Source organism: Phragmites australis, chromosome 6 (genome assembly GCF_958298935.1).
Source record: "Phragmites australis chromosome 6, lpPhrAust1.1, whole genome shotgun sequence".
In the NCBI taxonomy this organism is placed as follows: domain Eukaryota; kingdom Viridiplantae; phylum Streptophyta; class Magnoliopsida; order Poales; family Poaceae; genus Phragmites; species Phragmites australis.
In genome coordinates this window covers 45,301,813-45,322,780 of record NC_084926.1, presented here as the reverse complement: position 1 = coordinate 45,322,780, position 20,968 = coordinate 45,301,813, and the positions used below count along the sequence as shown (strand labels likewise).

The 20,968-nt window shown below is 40.0% G+C and overlaps 2 protein-coding genes across 2 annotated transcripts; one reads left to right on the top strand and one right to left on the bottom strand.

Annotated features, from left to right (window-relative positions):
• Positions 1 to 3,996: 3,996 nt before the first annotated feature.
• On the bottom strand, positions 3,997 to 4,556 carry LOC133920741 (tubulin beta-9 chain-like). The gene has a single exon (XM_062365334.1). The coding sequence runs from the start codon at positions 4,554 to 4,556 to the stop codon at positions 4,125 to 4,127; it is 432 nt and encodes a 143-aa protein (XP_062221318.1). The 3' UTR covers positions 3,997 to 4,124.
• Positions 4,557 to 6,863: 2,307 nt separating this feature from the next.
• LOC133920740 (WAT1-related protein At3g30340-like) lies at positions 6,864 to 8,872 on the top strand. Its single transcript, XM_062365333.1, has 6 exons — positions 6,864 to 7,232; positions 7,422 to 7,484; positions 7,580 to 7,696; positions 7,838 to 8,237; positions 8,428 to 8,579; positions 8,710 to 8,872. The coding sequence occupies exons 1-6, from the start codon at positions 7,045 to 7,047 to the stop codon at positions 8,852 to 8,854; spliced, it is 1,065 nt and encodes a 354-aa protein (XP_062221317.1). The 5' UTR covers positions 6,864 to 7,044; the 3' UTR covers positions 8,855 to 8,872.
• The last annotated feature ends 12,096 nt before the right edge of the window (positions 8,873 to 20,968 follow it).

Here is a 20,968-nt window from a genome sequence, read left to right as displayed (position 1 = left end):
TGTAGAAACTCCTTTATTGTATGTCATCATACTTATTGCAATGCGCTGTCATCTTTATTTAGAAACCAATGTTTCGAAGTGTCGCGTGATTGAACTTAGGAACAAACCCGCGGAGTTCTGTGAGTACTACGCAGAAAGCATCAGGCAGGCATCAAGCAATCATCTATCATATCTCTCCTATGTTTTGGTGAATAGTTGGTAAATCTGTTACATTTTGTTATATGTCGTAGATGCATGTGATAAGGAGTCGATGTCGGGAATCGGGTAGATCCTATTTATTGCATCGTATCTATCTTGACAAAGTTGATCCTTGTAGCTTGGGTATTTTTCATGACATGGTCCAACTTAAAAGTGATGTAGTAATTGTTTAGCCTTGCATAGGTCATCGGTAAAAGTCGAGCGATGGATGTCACCGTCGTTCACGAGCTGCGGGAATTTCAACTACAGTTACAAAGAAATGATATGTTGGGATAATGAGTTGGAAAAATCAAGACGAGATGTGAGCGGGTGCTAGGAGAAGTTCGAGAGAGGAGACCCAGGTGCAATAGACCACTTACATCGTTTAATCGCTGTCCATGGTGTTTTTTGGCTTAAGCACTTTCTATACTTCCACATATCGATCTAATGGTAAGATAAGTCAATTATTGTATGTCGTGCTGGCGCTTGACTTATGATCCTATGACGTGAAGAAAAGTACGAGGAGATGCAAGGTAGCGAGGAGCTAGAGGTGTCGAGGACACTCTCGCGATAACCCAAGTGCCATAAGGGCATGTGTAAGTGGGTGATTCCGGGTATGAGAAATGTTATCTCAGGGGCTAAGAGGATGGACTCGAGTCGTGTGGGTAAAGATGTACCCCAGCAGAGTGTAAGAACATTTTAAATTGCCGCACTCTTAGTCATTAGCATGCTTAAGTTTCATCGAGCAATATGATAGAGTTTCGATTAGGTTAGGGAAAAGAAATGGAAAGTATGTAGGCTTCTGGGAGAAGCATGTGCTGGTACTCAATTGAGATAAGCAAGTTTACTTTATTGAAGTTTATGTTTAATGTCAGTCAATGCTAGTTGTTTACGTCATTACATTGGTTAAAGTACTTTCTGCTGAGTTAACTTAACTATATGGCTATTCCTTGCTATTAACACAATGCATTATCCTTGAGTCAGGATAGTATATACCTATATTGTGTAAGTATTGCAAGTACCTTTGTACTCATGGTACCGCCCTTAAGTTGATGCAGGTAGCGACGAATTGGTTTACGGGTACTTTTATCCTACGATGTTGGAGATGGCTAGGAGTAAAGATCGAATGTCTGAGCTAGTCTCGGTGGTGCCTTATGGGCAATGGTACCATTGGTCTTTTATTTTATTAATATCTTTTCACTACGTATGAAAACTCTAATCAAAGTAGAAACTAGAATTTGAAACAAGGTCTGCAATAAAAGTTAAAACATTTGTACTATGTTCATATCTTGTGATGGAACTATGTTGTAAACGGTATATGCTGTGATATTAGATTTTATTGAGTATATATCGAGACTGTCGGAATTACTTTTATTTTAATTGACTTAATTGTCGATTAAGCTGTGTGTAATTTGGTTGGGTCTCCCAGTTTGGTTAGATGTATATAATGCATCTATGAATGTGTTTAGTTGCTAAAAAGATAAGTATTATATCTATTTATAACTTAATTTCTTTATAGTATAATAATTTTATAATTATAATTACCAACAAATTATTCTAATTAATATTAATATTTACTAATTACAATTAATTATAACTTAACATGTCACTGTTCATCACTAATTACCCACATTAATACTTAATTATGGCTAATAATGTCTAATTTTAACTAATGCATAGTTAGTTGTTCTTAATTCTCATTAATACACACTAATCATCACTAAGTATATGTAATTACATGAACTTACGGAGCCTTTATGAGGTTGTTTAGCCAATTTCTCTGTATGAGATGGTTCAACATCTTGATAAAATATTCCTAAAATATATATCACCTTAGCCTGGACAAGTTGGTATTATTCATCCAACCAAATATGGGGATGATAACATATCCTGCATCATCACATATATGTACCACCCTATACAGGAAACCAAACACTAACTAAGTAGTGGCTGCAAATTAAGTTTATTTAGAAGTTTATTTCTTCTTCTAAACGACAACAAAAGTTATGAGGATTTTTTAAAGAAAAAATTATGAGAAAATGGAAATATTCTCCACTTACGTGTGCACAAACATACCAGTTGATATTTAGAGTATGATTAGTTGTCCATATGAGCAACCTGCTTGGTAGATGCATATAATCTCAGGGAGAAATGTGTTTGATTGCCCGTATGCACTGTTCTAGCTTGGCTCAACAGATGCAAATATACGCCCACAGCCTGGTCCGAGAGGGATGCTAGATTCGAGCTTCCCTCCGCAATCTAGCCAGGCGGATGCAAGCTCCTACATCTGCTCATGCAGGCGGACTTATTTGTTAGTGTCCTAAAATCATCTTCATGCGAGTAACCAATCACAGTCTCAACTCTTGCATCAGCTCATGCGGTCTCAAATTCGATCAACTAAACAGAAGATCAACTCAGCCTGTCTAGAAATATATAATCAACCAAATTCTCTTCTTTTCAACAAATATGATTCTACTCAGCATACTTTCCCTCCACCTACATATAGATCCTTACTGTCAACACCTATATGGGAAACCAATCACACTCTTAAAGGACACAATGGCTACTAAAAAGATCAAGTGCCACACACATCTTTTGGCACTACTAGAGAAGATATTTGTACAGACGGTTCAAAAACCCCATACGATACATCGTTTTGAACCATCTGTAGAAAAGATTCTATACAAATTAGATTTATACAAATAGGTTTTGAACCTTCTGAGCAAATAATTTTTACAGATGGTTCTATACTGAAACCGCCTATACTAATAATTTGTACAGACGGTTCTAATATTTTAGAATCATTTGGATAAATGATTAGTACAGATGATTCCAGTTTAGAACTATCTGTATAGATGATTAGTACATACGGTTCCAATTTAGAATAGTTTGTACTAAGAAAAATACCAAAATTTTTTTGTACCCCATACTTTGATAATTGACGGATCACTATACATGCACGAACTACATAGATAAAAATAAATACATAAAACCACACTATACATGGACGGTCGCATCGATTCCCTACTCGAGTGAACATACACAGAAATTGAATCACATCTTTGATGCCTTGTTCTGTTTGGTAGCCAAACGGGAGCATGGTTGCTGCTATGAAGATCGCTTGCTTGATCTTGTCTCTGAACAAATGCATCAGACGTGGTTGGGGTTGACACGGCTGCCTGCGGCTCTGGTGAGGCCGAGGCAGGAGATGCCGTGGCCGGAGCCCAAGAGCAGGCACAAAAGCTTGAACCAGCACCATGCGTCGTGGCTAGCACCGTGCACAAGAACAAAGTACTCCATTTTATAGGCGGCGACGCCTCCAGCTGTGCAGAACAAGGGCACGTGGATGATTTTGGAACGCTCAACCATGGTGGAACATCTCCTGGATGGAGAGCAACCGAAGCACATAGGCACAGGAGTAAGGAGAAAGCAAGCAACAGAAAAGGGCCAAAAAAAGTACTTACAGTTGGGGGTTGTGAGCTTGAGCGTGCGGAAATAGATATAGGTCCTGTTTGTCTCAGCTTCGGATTTTGGCTTTCAGTTTTTATAATCCGAAGCTGAAACAAACAGGCAGCTTTTGGTTATAGCTTTTTAAAATCTGCTGGTTGGATTGTGAGAATCTGAGAAGCTGATTTTCCTCAGCTTTTGATAGATTGTGAAAGTTTATTTTACTAAACTGTCCATTAAATTTTTTTAGAATCTACAGTCTAAAAGCTTTTCACAATCTAACTTTTCAAAATCCAGCTTTTAACAATCCAGCTTTTATAAGCTGTTTTTCAGAATCTCTAGCTGAAACAAACAGTCCCATAGTAGAGCACCATGCACTCGGCGGCGTTCTCGATGAGCTGGTGCATTAAGAGGGAGAGATGTAGCAGATCTAGACAGATCTGGAAGCCTGTGAGCAGATCCATTCAGATCCGTGAGGCTGTGGGAGAGATGTAGCAGATCTAGGTGGATCTGGAAGGAGCAGAGAAGTAGTAGGAGAGGAAAGGGCTGACCCTGGAGATAATCGCATTCTCAGCCTTCTTGCACACGGAGTCGATGAGCTCAGCGCCCTCAGTGTAGTGGCCCTTGGCCCAGTTGTTGCTGGCGCCCGATTGACCGAAGACGAAGTTGTCGGGGCGGAAGATGTTGCCGTAAGGTCCGTAGCAGACAGAGTCCATGGTGCCGAGCTCGAGGTCCATAAGGACGACGTAGGGCACGAAGTGGCCGCATGAGGCCTCGTTGAAGTAGATGTTGAGGTGCTCGAGTTGGAGGTTGGAGTCACTGCCGTAGCTACCAATGGCGTCGATGCCGTGCTCGGCGCGGGCGACCTCCCAGAACTTGGCGCTAATCTGGTTACCGCACTGGGCTCCCTGGATGTGGAGGATCTCCCTCATCTTCTTCTCCTTGTTGTGTTGCGGTGGTGGCGGGGGGAGGGGGGAGAGGAGGAGGAGGATTTAGGGATGGATGAAGGAGTAGGGAAGGGTTAGGGTTTGTAGCTGTATAGAAGGGGCGGAGCGTGATGGCGTCTCCATCGTTGATGAATGGGGCGTGTTAAAGCGGGACGCACGATTTCAGAACCGTCTGAACTACGTCATTTATACAGACAGTCATATTTTAGAGTCGTTTGTATTATTAGTATAGACAGATTTTAAATACGAACCTTTTGTACTAAAGCGTTCCACTTCAAGAAAACTACCCATATCATTTTTCAAACGATTCTAGTTTAGAACCGTCTTGATATCTTTTGCACAAATGACTCTAAGTAAATGTTTGTATATGAACATCCTACTAAATAATTTTTGTACTAGTGTGGGAAAATTAAAGATGCCAAGGAATAATTCGTCTCTCTGACGATGTTAAACTAGTTCCACGAGTACGTACGTCAAACATTGCACTACGTACTTTTCTAACGACGGGTCGCGTGTATACACACACTTGTTTATCATTGGCCCGGTCAAAAGAATTACTTCAGAGTGCTCTTTCATGTCTCACTTCTCATCTATCATTTGATTCCAAGTAATTTAAATATGATGATCTATTCTGTTCTTAGAGAGAGAGAGAGAGAGGCCGGATCGAATGCCTGCTTTTCCTCTGCTAGCTTTGCAAACCATTTCTTGGTGTCGGTAACAGCATCAATTCTAGCTTATTACTCGTAATTTGTAATGCATGAATAATTCTGCTCGCGTCACGCCGGAAGCATCATATTTGCATGTCACCAACGAAAAGCGTTAAACTGTTGCATTTGACTTGCATGCCTTTTTAATTTGTCTGTCTTTTTTTTTTTTTTACTTTTAGTCAGAGCTAGTTGAGATGCTGTTTTTAGTTGGCTGTATCTTACTGTACAATCGCTGATCGACACGATGCCTGATCCATTTTTTCTTTAATATCTAATTGTAAGAGCATAAAAGATCAGAACGTTAATGACGCTACAAAATATGACCGAGTTGACACCATTGCTTTTAATTTACCAGCCAAGGAAATCAATGGAGCAAGAAAAGTGATCCTTGTCTTCAATTTATTGATCCTTGGTCGCCCATGTGTTAAGCCTGGTGAAATGCAGAATATCACACAGCTCTAAAAAAAAAGCTCGCAGATGACACATCCCATCCGATCAAATGGATGGACAAAGCGCATTGGATGCCTTTGAAGAAGAGGCCCAGCCGTGCACATATAGGACGATATATATTTGCATTTTGTTTCATTCTTTGTTTCTACTTTCCTCTTCTGATTATTGTTCTTTTGCTTGTTCTTCTATATATAACCTTTGTTAACCAGCAACAGCTGGCATGTTGTCCAGCCTCACATTTATTGATATGTATACTTGGATTTTCATATCATAAAAAACTTATGCTATATACTCCCTCCAATTTGAAATAAGTGTCGTTCTGTACATCGACACGGTCCCTAAAATACAATTTTGATTACTATTTTTTGTTATAATATATTAATAAAACATAGCAAAAATATGTTACTATAAAAGTATTTTTTGAGACAAATCTACTCGTGTTATTTTCAAATATCCAAGCTCAATACATAAAAAATAATTTATAGCTAAAGTTTAACAATATTAACCGCACGTAGCCTAAAAGGACACTTATTTTAGACCGGAGGAAGTATCTTTTAAGACTGCTCAATCTGAAAAATAGCAACTCAAGTTAGGATCGATCCGTGTATTGATGTTGTCACTCAATGATTTCTTTGAAAAATTAAAAACTCTCCAAACATACCTTTTACCTGAATGAGTAAAGAGATCACTGAAAGGTGCTTCCCGTTTAATTTTGTGGTTTGCATTGTACGCAGAGGGCTCAGACAAGGCTTTACTTGGTTGTACCAGATAGAGCATAAATATAAATTGGTTTCATTTTAAGAATATTGAAACGGGGTTGTGCTCTGTGTTTCTAAAAAAGATGACGCATATAAATCTCAAACATTTAATTTGTTCGATATAATCTTTGTTATATGTAATTTGAGGTTAGCTTTTCCAAAGCATCCGACCTTCTTTTCCCTCTTTGTAGCATAAAGTGACATGCACAAAATTCTCCCAATAACCAATTCTTTTGGCAGATAGGTTCTTCCATTTGAATGGTCTAGAAAACTAATGCTGATTCTGGGCCAGCAAATATTTATATACTATCTTCATGGTATCATTCTTGAGTGCACATAAAGCAAAATACTGGTCTCATCCCCTGGATTGCTTGGAGGCCATGACCATAAATAGCATACTGCATGAGTGCGTGATGTAAGGGGCTTCAGATTGGAGACAGAGCTTCTACCTTCTACTGTAATGCAGCACAGCTATTGGTTAGCATCACTACTTGGCTCGATTCGCATCGATCATAGATAGATATCAACCTGCTGGCTCGATCATTTGGTTAGAGATCGATGGGGCGTTATGTTTGGGGTGATTGCAAGCCTACGGCCACAATGTTGGCGGTTGTTGTTGTGTTTGCCGTGCTCAACACACTGACAAAGATGGCTTTCAACCAAGGCATGCACACCACTGTCCTCATCACACTTCGCCAGCTCACGGCCTTCCTCTTCCTCGCCCCAATTGCCTACTTCCGAGAGAGGTATATATATGTGCTCTCTCAGGATATATCTTATATGTTTGATTGTGACATGTACTGGAGGTGTATCATATATGATTCTGACTGTGCTTGTATCAAAGTTGGAAATTTCGGTAGAGAATGGAAAAGGCTACAAGGATATATGCACATCTTGATTGATTTCTCACCTACATATGTGATGCGTACATGTAGGAAGACAAGACCCAAGCTGACAGCTGAGATCTTTGTGTATCTCTTCTTCAGTGCAGTGCTCGGGTAAGTGATATATACATGTAACTATGCATGCATCATCATCATTCTTGGTGCTTTCAACATGCATGTGCTAATTTCTCTTGTTGCTGCACTTGCAGTGCCTCACTTACCCAGTGGCTATTTTTCGTGGGGCTACAATACACCACAGCAACATTCGCTTGTGCCTTCATCAACATGACTCCCATGTTTACTTTCATTGTGGCGCTTCCTTTTGGGTATTTCTTTTCACCTTTTACTTTGCACAGATATGCTACCATGCATGCTGCTATTTTTTACTCTTTCAAGTTCTATATATGTTGCGTGCATTGGTGCCAGTAAAAAAAAGGCAATGTAAAACTTTGCTATAACTGCTGCAGGATGGAAAAGCTAGACCCGAAGACTGGAGCTGGCATAGCAAAGGTGATTGGGACAACAGTAGGGTTTTCAGGAGCAATCCTCCTTGCACTCTACCAAGGTCCATCACTGACCAAATCCTCTTCTTCACCAATGGAGCTTGCAGCTGGGACGCCAACACCCCATGGTGCACATAGCTGGATGATTGGGTCCCTGGCCCTTCTGGCTGGGTCAGCATGTTGGTCCTTTTGGTTCATCCTCCAGTCAAGGATTGGCAAGAAGTACCCAGCACTCTATTCTGGGACTGCCTTCATGTTCTTGCTCAGCTTCCTTCAGATGGCTGCAGTGGGGCTAGCTACGGAGAAGAACTTCTCAGTGTGGATCCTAAGAACCAAGCTTCAGATCATCACTGTGCTGTTTGTGGTAAGCAAGATCATTGCTACTAGTTTTAATTTGTTAGGAGAAGAAATCAATAGTAGAAGTTTTCTTTAGGATAAGAATCAAATGACTGATCAATTATCTAAGAGCAAATTACATGTTACAATAATTAATATTGTTGGATGATCGAACCATTTCTTAACAAAGAAAAATCATGTTGCGTGTTCTCTCTTAGGGGATAATGGGATCTGGGATAGGATTTTTGGCCATGTCTTGGTGCATCGAGCAAAGAGGACCAGTCTTCACCACTGCATTCACGCCTCTGATCCAACTGATAGCAGGTGGTGTCAACATCGTTGTCCTCCACGAACAACTCCATGTTGGAAGGTATGCATCACAGTTAGTTACTCCATGTGCTTATTTCATTTTCATAGTCAACTCAAATCATATATATGGGATAACAACTTCACTGAATTCATTCTGAATTAGAGATAATTTGTGTGATTTGATTCTCCAGTGTGCTGGGCTCTGCTCTTGTGGTTACGGGGTTATACTTCGTCCTTTGGGCAAAGACCAAGGAGGCACATCCTACTTCTCCATCAAATATTATATTGGACGAAATATCCAAGCAAGCAACACAAACTACAGAGGAGGCTGTATAATAAGCAGACGTAAGGAGAAGGAAGAAGGAAGAAGACTCTACGTGTGGAGGTGTCAAGCAGAAACGGGGACCACGATTTTATATAACTCCTTTATTGAAAACAAGACAAGTCAATGTTTATATTCTACGAAAAAGAGAGAATACAATATTTCCTTTATTGGGAACAAGACAAGTCAATGTTTATATTCTCCAAAAGAGAGAATACAGGATTTTGTATGTGCACACCAATGCAATCTATTCTAAGCCAGAAATCTAGTCCCACGACTTCCACCTATAAAAATTAACTTTCACTACGCATACAAATTCTTTCTCTTTTGGAGTGTCTACGAAAGAGGGCTTGACACATACGACATCTTTCTTCTTCCCTTCGCACCCCATCGATGCCATTGAGTAGAGCCTCAGCTGAACCGCACAAAAACTGTAAACCCTAGAAATTTCATCCTCTCCCCCTCCCCTTGAATCACCCCCAAATCGAGGGTCCCTAATGACAAGCCCCATGGCCTAAAGCTTGGCCAGATCCCTCGCCACCGCCTCCACCGCTACCTTCCTCGGCACCGTGGCTTCTTTGACCTGAGGTGCCCCTCCTCCATGAACCCACCCCCGACCCAGGCCACTCTGGAGCGCGGCACAAGTGAGCTCCATGGCGTGACATGAGACAGGTGAGCCCTTGCTACCCGCCTACCTCCCACACAACTGGTAAGGAATCGGGTATGGGCAAATCGCCCCCAAATTCGAGGAGTCCTGGCGGCATGAAGATGAGAAGGGAGGCGCTACCGGAATGGTATGTATTCGAGATTCCCATCTACTAGATGCCATCCATGGAGTCACTTGTTAGATATCATGCTTATTCATGCTCGATGTGATGTTTTGGCTCTGGGTGGATGAGGCTTCAGTGTTTCTACTTAAGATTAGGATTGTTGTGTGTCCTGGTTGTAGGGTTGATTACAACTTTTTTTGATCAAGCATGCGGTAGACAAAGATTTGACAAATTGCACTGATCTTATTGAGGAAATATGGGACAAGTGGCCTTGGGGAGTAACCTGTGCTGCTAGCATGCAATACTTTGATAGTGTGCAAAAGTTATTCTATGATGTTAACAGTGATGCTGACCTGATGCCCATATATGACATCCACTCTAGTGATAAGATAGTAGAAGTTACCGTTTGGCCCGAGGGATCGACGACTCCTACTCCTAGCTTGGTTTAGCCAAACCAAATTGATGTGGCCAGTCGACGAGTTGAAGCTAGTAAGCCAAGCAAGCAAAGCAAACCCAGTGAACCTAGTAGTTCCAAAGTGAAGAAGGTTCCTGGGAATCCAAAGGATGGCCATGTAGGTCTAGATGACGAGGGCATGCACTCAGATAGTGAAGCACATGTTCCTGTTGTAGGACATGGTACTATTGTTCCACATATTGCTGTTGTGGCACCTGCAAAACCAGCTCATGTTGCACCACCTGTAGCTCCTATTGTACAATCTGGCCCTGCATTACCACCTGGTATACCACAAAAGGATGAGGATGCTGAGGAAGATGAAGATAGGGTGAGAACCTCTAAGGACTTTGAATAGCTTGTGATACACTATGATAGGGAGAACCCAAGCATGGATGTAGGGACTATATTTTCATATGTAGATGAATTTAGGATGGATCTTGCACATTATGCCATCACAAAGGAATTTTTTTGACACTAAAAAGAGCGAGCCTAATAGATTTAGGGCCTCCTGTTCTCTAGAAGGTTGCAAGTGGAGGATTCGTGTATCAACAATGAAAGATGGCCGCACATTTCAGGTACTTTGTAATTGCAATGTTTCTATTGAACTAAAAAAGCAATCCAATTAATCGATGTCATGTTTGTTGCATGCAGGTGAAGATGCTCCCAGAAGCCCATGACTGTGCAAGTATAACAAGAAGTGGAAAAGTGAAAAATGTTAAGAGGAAGTGGGTGGCAGAAGTAGTTACTGAATGGCTTAGAGAAGATCCATCACTTGGGCCAAAAGCATTGCAGAAGAAGATTAAAGTGAAGTACACTATACATGTGCCTTACTAGAGGGTATTCAAGGGGAAGGAATTGGCTCTAGAAAGGATACAAGGCAAGTGGGATGAAGGATCCCATAAAATGTATGGTTTCAAGGCAGAATCTGAGAGGGTGTCACCAGGAACTGTTGTGGAGATTGATTATGAGGTAATCAAAGGTAAGAGGTACTTTAGAAGATTGTTTGTATGTTTCAAGGCTTGTATTGATGGGTTCCTACAAGGATGTATGCCATATTTGAGTATAGACTCTACATCACTCATAGGAAAATTCCATGATCAATTGGCTACAACATCTGCAATAGATGAGCACAACTAGCTATTTCCTATTGCTTAGGGAATTCTAGAATCTGAAAATAAGGATAGTTGGGAATGGTTCTTGAAGAACTTGCATGCTGTCATAGGTGATGTTCCAAGACTAGCAATCCACATAGATGTAGGAAATGCATTAGAAATTGCAAGAGAGAAGGTGTTCAAGCAAGCTGAGCATAGGGAGTGCATGTGGCACCTAGTGGCAAACTTTAGCAAGAGGTTCAGGGGAGATTTTTTGATGAAAATTTGTGGCCAGCATCATACTCTTACGTTAGAAGCAAGCATGATAAACACATGGCTAAGATTGGAGTCAATGGTAAGGCTATTGCTTGGCTGAAGAAGAATTGCGCGCACCTTTGGAGCAGGAGCATGTTCTCTGAAGCAAGTAAAATTGATTATGTTACTAACTTGGCTGAGAGTTTTAACAATTTGGTTGAGGGAATCAAGCGACTACCAGTTGTGGACTGTGCAGATGAGTTGAGACAAAGGTTAATGGTCAAGATGGATACACGGAGGAGGATTGGCAGAAAGTTTACAGGCCACCTCATAATACCTAGTGTCATAAAGGAGCTAAATGCAAAGAGTCACAATCTGAGTTTTCTAATATAGAGGGGTGAGGACCATGATGCAGAAGTGTGTGTCAAGACTTTCTACAAAAGGACTAGACATGTTGAGGAATGGAGACACACTATGAATTTGAAATCAAGGGAGTGCTCATGTAGGCAGTGGCAAGTGACATGTTTGCCATGTCTTCACGCATTAGCATTCATCACATACATGAGGAATAAAAGTGATATAGATAAACATGTGGATCATTACTACTCAGTGCAAAAGTACCAGTTAACTTATGCAGGTCAGATCTCTACATTGGTTGAGAAGGAACAATGGCTAGATGTTGACCCTAGGTTCAAGCTGCACCCTCCACTTATTAAGAGGCCACCGGGTAGACCAAGAACTTACAGAATTAAAGGATCAAATGTAAAGGGAACAATAAAGAGAAAATGCAAAACTTGTGGTAAGTTGGGCCACTTCAGCAAAAATTGCAAGGAAATAGTTCCTCTAGATGGCCTCTCACAAATTGATGTTGCAAACTCTAGCATTGCTAGTTCACCAAGGTAAATTATGTAACATCTTCTCTTGTTTCTTTTTTTTTTCTCTTCACCAAGGTTAACACTCCTTATTGTTTCGGTTGGTAGCTCAAGCAAAGCCCCAGTTAAAAAAGAGGCATAAAGAGAAAGAGTGGAACTAGTGCTCAGGGAGGGAAGAATAAAAAACAATCTTTCCAAACACTATTGGAGAAGCTACTTCACCTGCACCGCAGAAAAGGGTGGCAAAAGTTCCTGATAGTCCAACATTTGGCACAAGGAGCAAAAGACAGCTCAATCTTAGATGACCAAGCCATGTTCTTTGCTGTTAGGGATTATTTTGGGTGCTCGCTCTATCCTCGGTATCGAACTTTGTCATATCTGTTATATATATCTACCTATGCATATATGATATTGAACTAAGTCACGAATGACATTTATGATTCTGAATCTTGTGTTTTTCTTTCTTGTTGTTTCATGTTGAATTAGTGATTAGGGACAAATGAATATATAAAACTTAGAATTCCATTCATTACTCATTACATCAATTTCAAAATTCAACATATGACAAAACTTCATGCTCCAACAAGCTACAAGCTCAAATCTTCTAGCTGGGAAAAGAAAAGGGATGGGGAATTTTGAGCCAATTCTCATACTTCATTGACTTCACGTGGGACAAAGTCTAGCCAGGGGCATTCTTGTCCTACAACCTGCCCCTCACCTCCAGAAAACGGTCAAAGTGCTCTGACCACACGACGATGTCAAAAGAAAAATAAGGTCTAACAAAATGATGGTAAAAAGGAGAAATGACATTTTCAGTGGCAGAAGGAAGAATTCGTTCCTTTTCAATAGCAAAAAGAAAAATTTCCTATTAAATAAATCAATGTAGACGCAAGAGGTAGCAACTAGAACTTATATATATATATATATATATATATATATATATATATATATATATATATATAATATACAGGCTGGGTAAATTAAATAAATCAATGTAGACGTGAGAGGTAGCAACTAGCCAAAGCCAAGATCATCATGTGTGGATGCATGGTAAGACATTGAGACGTGCTTATGCCAGCAACATCGACATATATGCATGTGACAAAGATCCAATAGTAATATCCAATACGCAAACAATTTGTGTGCATTGGTGATTGATATATGAGCATTCTTTTCCTTGTTTGCACAACAAAACGGAAGCATCCCTGTTGCTAAGCTGCACCAAATTAGTTGCTTACCTAAAGTTATACCAAATGTATCCTAATTAATATATCATACCCAGCTCCTCAAAAGTTGTCTCTTTATTTGTGACATGTACTAAAAATTGGCCGGAAGCTATCTATGGTGCCGGACACGGCTGAAAGTTATTTATCTGTTTGTCCAAAGAGTTCGAAACAAAAGATACCATGCTTCTTTTCTGTTTGGAGGAATTGCAAGGGAAAAATTTGATGTGTGCTAATGCTTCGATTTGGTGTTGCACTTCTATTTTTTATGCTCTTTGCTTGTCTATTCAGAAATGTTAGGAAAACCTTGGAGGTGATCAAATAGAATCTTTCTTATCCCCTTTGAATGTTCTTTTATGTGAAATGGTATATGCTAACGGAGTATGTATGTTTTTTTTTTTTTTTTACTTTGTAGTGAACTTGCCTAAGAGAATTGGGGTGTGATTTTTTGTGTCGTGTCATTTAAATCTGGTCATGGAATATACTCATAGAAGTGGTTCAACAATATTTCAAGTAGGTTGCGAAGAATTCTCCAGGAGTATTATAAAATAGAAAGGCTGCATTCAACTGTGCACATCCTTCTTTCTTTCTTTCTTTTCTTTAGCTTCAGTATTGCTGGAAGCATAGTGCAAATGTGCAATGGAAATACAATGTGATATTTATTATGCAGTAATCAGGGGAAAGCAAGCTTAGATTTATTCAGGTTTGATCTGATTCATTCCATGTTTACTTGCTATAAGAAATTATAAGGAGATCTAATGCTTGATTTATTGAACAAAGCTTGGTTTCAAAAGCTTCATTCAATATAGAAAGGCCCGTAATTCATGAATTTAGTCTGGTGTAATCGTTCGATTTTTGTGCACAAGGTGTGTTTCGCAAAATGAGTTATAGGACAGAATTAATGATGACCATAATGTGTACTCCTTTATCATCTATATAGCCCAATTATCTGTATTTGCTTACAATTTATTATTTCATACCCTCAGAATAACAACCGCATCATGTGGTTGGTTACTACTGAAAATCTTGTTTTGTAAATTTAACATTTAAAAGTGCATAGGTAAAGAAGTGTATACAAGTTCCAAAGTCTTCGGAAAAAAAAATCTGAGAATGTGAATGGTGGAAACATCTAAAAATATTAGCGTATGCAAGTTACCAGTAATCACAATCAATAATTTAAAATTATAAAATTATCAATTGAATTAGATTATTAGTCTTTGCAAGTTTATGCATATCTGTATAAATCTGGAGCTATCAATATATAAATTCAATAGAATATTGTGGCACCTGCAAAATTAGCAAAATAGGTTAGCTAAAATAGGAAGTGCTAAAGATTAGTGCAGCAGATAGTAGTAATTGAGAATCAACCATTTGTGTAAGCATCAACGGGACATACATATGAAGCCTTGCACTTTATAAGTATCACAATTTACATATAATTGTCTTTATTACTTATCTTTATAATGAATTAGACTCAGATAGATATCACATATTCACATATAAGCATGCTCTAGATACACAAATCATGGTAAGCATGCAATGTGTACCATACCTGCTATTTTCATATTCTTGACCTTAGACATCTTTCTCTTCCAGTTTTTCTTTCTCGTTAAAGCAATCTACTGCAAGGTAAAAGCACTCTCTTGGGATAACCTACCAAAACAAAAATAGCAGAACATGTGAAATACACTCTCTTTTTTTCTATGAACATCAAAAAGGATTCAATAGCATAATACTACATATAATTATAGAGCGATTCTAACAACATTAAAGGCATAAGTCTAAAAAAACTGCATTAGAGGTATAGGCTTTCCACTATCTGATGAGGCATCAATTTGCCTCCCTAGACGCAAAGTCCAGGCTGAGTGCCATTCTAGTGCACCATGAGTTATAAAAGAATTTTCAATAAACATATCAGGTCATAGCACCCTCAATAGATAGGAAACATATATCTCATATAAAAAGTGCAAAACTGTTAGTTAGACACCTAAAACCGAATCATGTCATCCTTAAGAAAAGCTAATGTTTGGTATGATGGCTCTATAATCGTGTAATCTTGTTTCTATCTTCTTTTTTTTGCGATTCACTTCCAGGAGGGAGGGATCCTTGCTTGGTCTCTCCCCAGTCCGATGGAAGGAAGAAACTTGGAACTGGCAAAAAGACATAGATAGAGGAAAGAGAAGGGAAATAACCATGAAACGGGAACCCACTGAAGCTGGGTAGCGCTGAACTATACCTTGGTGAGGAGCACTGCTCACAACAGCGAGCGTACAAATAAGGTGCCAGGACATGACGTTATGACCATTGCGACATTGAGCCATGCCGATGTGACAGAGGAGCGAATTCATCCCTGGAGCAATCCATGGGGTAGGGGTGCGAGGACACAGCCTGCGAAAAGGGAAACGAACCAGGGAGGTGGCGTGAGGCAATTCCTTGACCACAACGGCACGGCAAGGCCCCTGACGCATAGGGCCACGGTGGTGGCGATAGACGGTGGCATCGCGACGATGCTGCTCACCACCTTCCGACACACGTCGCATGCGCATGACGCTAGGAACGTAGCCCCCCCACATGGTTGGTGGTTGTTATCCCCGATCTGGCGATCAGATCAAGTCGACTAAGGGAGGAGATCAAATTCGAAGCCGGCACGACGGATTTGGGGATTTTCTTGGTGAGAGAATTTGGGGAATGCGTGTGGTAGACCGGAACAGAGAAGAAGGGGTCAACCTTGCATCTCCTTGGAGACCTTGGCCTGCATCCCGTGGAGCGTGGCGGCCTCCTCCTCCATCTCCTTAAGCCGACGCTTCATCTTGTTGAGGTCCTGCAGCTGCGCATGCGGGCACAGGTTAGTTATGCCGCTAGCGTTTGGGCAATGAGCAAGTTGCAGCCAGGCCGAAGGAGCGCGGAGCGGAACCTTGGCTGTGTGGTCCCCAGTGGAGGCCATATCGACATCCACGCCATCGACTGGGATCTCTTGGCCACACGCCTGGTGCCACCAAATGGAGTATAAGTATCACAATTTACATGTAATTGTCTTTATTACTTGTCTTTATAATGAATTAGACTCAGATAGATAGCACATATTCAAATGTAAGCATGCTTTAGATACACAGATCATGGTAAGCATGCAATGTGTACCATACATGCTACTTTCATATTCTTGACCTAACATGCCTTATGGAATAAAAATAGCTCAGGTTAAAATAGATGCTCTCTACCGAGTATATCTAGAATATTTACCCCGTGAGGTGCAAATCATTTGTGGCGGTGACTCTGCTTCCAGATGTTACAAATGTACGTCTGAGGAGATATTTGTTTGCTAGAGACTGCGTGATTTGCAATGTAAGAGGATAGTGGGAGAAGTCTCTAGGTTGGAACACTTCACAGAACGTTTTTTTCCTTTCCCTTTTGTCTGTCGGTGCAGCAATGCTGCAGTACTTTTTAATATCTCCAACCGTTCATCAGTATTTGGACGGCCATTATTCACCAGCCAATCACATCTCTTCCTCCCTACCGGAATTTAGAGATGTAAGATACCCAGCTCCTCAAAAGTTGTCTCTTTATTTGTGACATGTACTAAAATTTGACGGGAAGCTATCTATGGTGCCGGACACGGCTGAAAACAGGAATATCCCCAACGGCCACAAAGCGTAAGGGGAAAGTTAAAAACAATCAAAAACAATTTCCCCAACTATCATACATAATCTATTAGGGCAAATATATTAGAGCCGTTTTATAGGCCGTCTCATATATTAACACATAAACTTAAGACAATTTAACAAATAACCCTTACAATATGTTGTCTTTTTAGTCGTCTCATAGTAATTCTACAATTCCTTAATTTGTGTATGTAATAAATGAACATTGTGAGCTGTATAACAATGATAAGTCGTATAATGGTGTATGAGTAATTTTCTAATTCTAAATTTTAGCTTATAAGATTGTCGCTTTGCGAAACAATATCTTTCTCTCACCTCACTCTCTCTTTCACATCATTTAAAATTCTACGTGACATTACATGAAATGACATATAAGATAGCTGGCGTGTACTAATGTACTTGCCCTTAGGACCTAGATTCACGGGAAAATGTAAAATGTCTCATGGCTGTACATAGAAAAGATAATTCCCGGCGGGTTTATATTTCTGACGATGTCACATAGGAATATTCAGTTATGTAAGGTTTGAGACCCATTTTCCTTGGCCGGCCGGATAGGATGATCCACAGTGGCAAAAACAGAAGAAAAGAAAAGAAGTGGGATGATGACTCGTCAGTCGTCCGAAACAAAAACTGCCGGTTGGAATATTACTATAAAATGGCGCGCCCGTTGGCGCACGATTGTGCCGGTCGTTGGATTATTCATGATCGAGGAAACTAATTTACATACTTATTATAATATATACAGAAAGAAATTGATTCGAAGTATAGTTAAAAACAGGGAGGTATCACGAACTATATACATAAAAAGTCGGGATGAGTGAACTATATATACATCAAAATATAAACATGTTTTGTTTGACCTTACATCATACATGTTCAGTATGTTATATGATAAAAAGTTAGGATAAGGAAACTGTATATATCAAAATGTTAACCGCCCCGTAGGTACTATGTTCTATATTACCTTTTCATGCACGATCAGGATGTTGTGCACCTAAAGGTGGGGATGAGTGAAATATATATATCAAAATATTAATAGATATTGTTTGTCAGAACTGCATAAATGATCAGCATGTTGAGAACTAAAAAGTTAGGAAGAGAGAACTACATACTTGAAAATATTAACTGGTCTTGTCTACCACAATGTTCTCGTGTAGGTCCAACATAATCTGTAACAAAACATTGAGACTATAGCCTTAATTGGAATCAGAAAAATATATAAATGATGAAGAGTCATTCGTTAATTATGTTCTGTATAAATAGGAAAGAACTAATATTACTAGCTAACCTTATACAAGTTGAGACATTCTAATCTGTACGATGTTATACAGATGAGCTCACGGCTTATACATGTTATAAAATATATAAATAATCAAGAACTATTTGTTATTCATGTTCTGTATATGTAGGAAAGAACTAGCTAACCTCGTGCAAATTGAGACATTCTAATTTATATGATGTTATACACGTCGCTGTTTTCAAGATACTTTTGCTATGTGCAGGTGAGCGGCGTGATTGTAGGCTGCGATGCGATCACGGGCTGTAATTTGCGATGATATGATCTTTTTTATTGAGGTAGCTGAAGTGTTATGGACAAATTATTACCACTGAACTATTGTTGAAGCTTCAGAGCTACTCGGCCCAATAGAGTTGCGCCACGTCGTGACTGTTGTTCCTGAAAGAGAAAAGGTCCAGAAGTGTAACCAATAATAATCTATTATCCAGTCATATATACAATAATAGTTGATTTACTGTGGTTTGTATAGACCTATCATGCATGAAGGCCAAAAATAGAAAAACTTCTGGACCTTCTCAGTTTATTACGATGTTTATTATCATAACATGTGAATTGTCACAATCAAAATGTATGTTTAGTTACAGTGCCATGATAGTGAGAAAACTGTTTCTTCTACAGTATATTGTGTTTAATATTTTTAGGGGCAGAGTGGATTTTAGCCCGGCGAAAATTTTTGGTAGATGATGCGAAGCACTTTAACCAGAGAATGCTAAAATACGTTTAAATATTGCTCTGTTTTGGACAAATGTCAAGGTAAAGAATATATGGGTCTCCTATTGGAATAGCTCGCAATGATAGTTGTAGTAGTATCAGCTTTCTTTCTTTGGTTCGGGTCTACCGCGCGACCAGTCGACGTCTGACTATGACCCTGATCTTCGAGGGATTTCTCGCGATCAGCTCTTATTAGTCGCGGGGCAGGTACTCGTTTGACCAATCAAACCTCATTTAATATCATTAATAATATCGTTTTTCCTTTCCCAGGTGGTTCACTTCGGCTGAGGCGGCGTGACCAACGCAAGATTACCATGTCCCGTCTAGCAACATAAAACCCGATATGGATGTTACATATGATATTAAATATTACATGGGATGTAGAGTTTTTTTATCGTAGCGTGAATAGATCATAACTATACAGAGATGACTATAACAAATGTTGATATATATAGTATGTCTAAAGACTAATCTAATAGTGTATCGATACTAAACCTAACATGCCTTATGGAATAAAAATAGCTCAGGTTAAAATAGATACTCTCTACCGAGTGCATCTAAAATATTTACCCTGTGAGGTGCAAATCATTTATGACGATGGCTCTGCTCTCAGATGTTACAAAAGTACCTCTGAGGAGATATTTATTTGCTAGAGACTAACGCGATTTGTAATGTAAGAAGATAGTGGAAGAAGTCTCTAGGTTGGAACACTCATATAACGTTTTTTTTTCCCTTTCCCTTTGTCTGTCCGTGCAGCAATGCTACAGTACTTTTTAAGAGATAGTGGGAGAAGTCTCTAGGTTGGACCACTCCACAGAACGTTTTTTTTTTCCTTTCCCTTTATCTGTCGGTGCAGCAATGCTGCAGTACTTTCTAATATTTCCAACCGTTCATCAGTATTTGAATGGCCATTATTCACCGACCAATCACATCTCTTCCTCCTTACCGGAATTTAGAGGTGTAAGACTGCAGAGTAGTATGCGTGAGTTCACTCGCATGGCAGTTATTGTCAACATTGTACTGTCCCATCCATGGTGATTGGTGTATATGTTGTCCACCACGACCAAATCTATCAGCCATCACCGATATATAAAGCAAGGTAGAAAAAGACTATTATCGAAAGCTCAGTGGTTTCTTACTTCCTTGAATATATACGCGTGGCTTAATTTGTGTGTCATGTTCGTACGTAAATGCTTATCTAGCTGTCATTGCATTTAGCTAATCTAGCTGTCATTGCATTTAGCTAGTTAGCTATATATGGTGAGGGTGGCTTTGAAGATATATAGATGGATCGATATTCAATTTGCGTGCAGGGAGACAGCAGCAGCAACACAGGAGGAGGAGGAGGAGACGGCGGGCAGGAGATGATCATGGTGGAGGAGAAGAAGATGGCGTGGCCATTGGAGGGGGTGTTGCTGCCGGCGAGCATGGTAGTTCTGGTGCAATCCTTCACCATCGGAGCCCTCCTCCTCTCCAAGCTCGCCCTAAACGTCGGAATGCAGCCCTTCGTCCTCCTCGCCTACCGCAACCTCATCGGCGCCATCACTGTTGCTCCCTTCGCCTTCTACTTCGAGAGGTATGTCGTTTCACTTCAAAATTATCAGTAGCATGCAACTGGCTACTCAGTACTGAACATATAGTACTACATATGTGCGTTTAACTTCAAAGTGCGTGGGTACCTTAACCTGCTGCCACCAGATTTACTTGTCATTTAAGACACGGATACGGTCTCCTACACACATGTTTGAGCATTACATTTTTTTAGACGAATCAACAGAGGGCGAAGCGCCCACCTG

Coding starts and splice junctions, on each gene's coding strand:
- LOC133920741 (XM_062365334.1), bottom strand. CDS start 4,556: ATGAGGGAGATCCTCCACATCCAGGGAGCCCAGTGCGGTAACCAGATT.
- LOC133920740 (XM_062365333.1), top strand. CDS start 7,045: ATGGGGCGTTATGTTTGGGGTGATTGCAAGCCTACGGCCACAATGTTG. Junction 7,233..7,421: donor ATTGCCTACTTCCGAGAGAG/GTATATATATGT, acceptor GCGTACATGTAG/GAAGACAAGACCCAAGCTGA. Junction 7,697..7,837: donor ATTGTGGCGCTTCCTTTTGG/GTATTTCTTTTC, acceptor TAACTGCTGCAG/GATGGAAAAGCTAGACCCGA.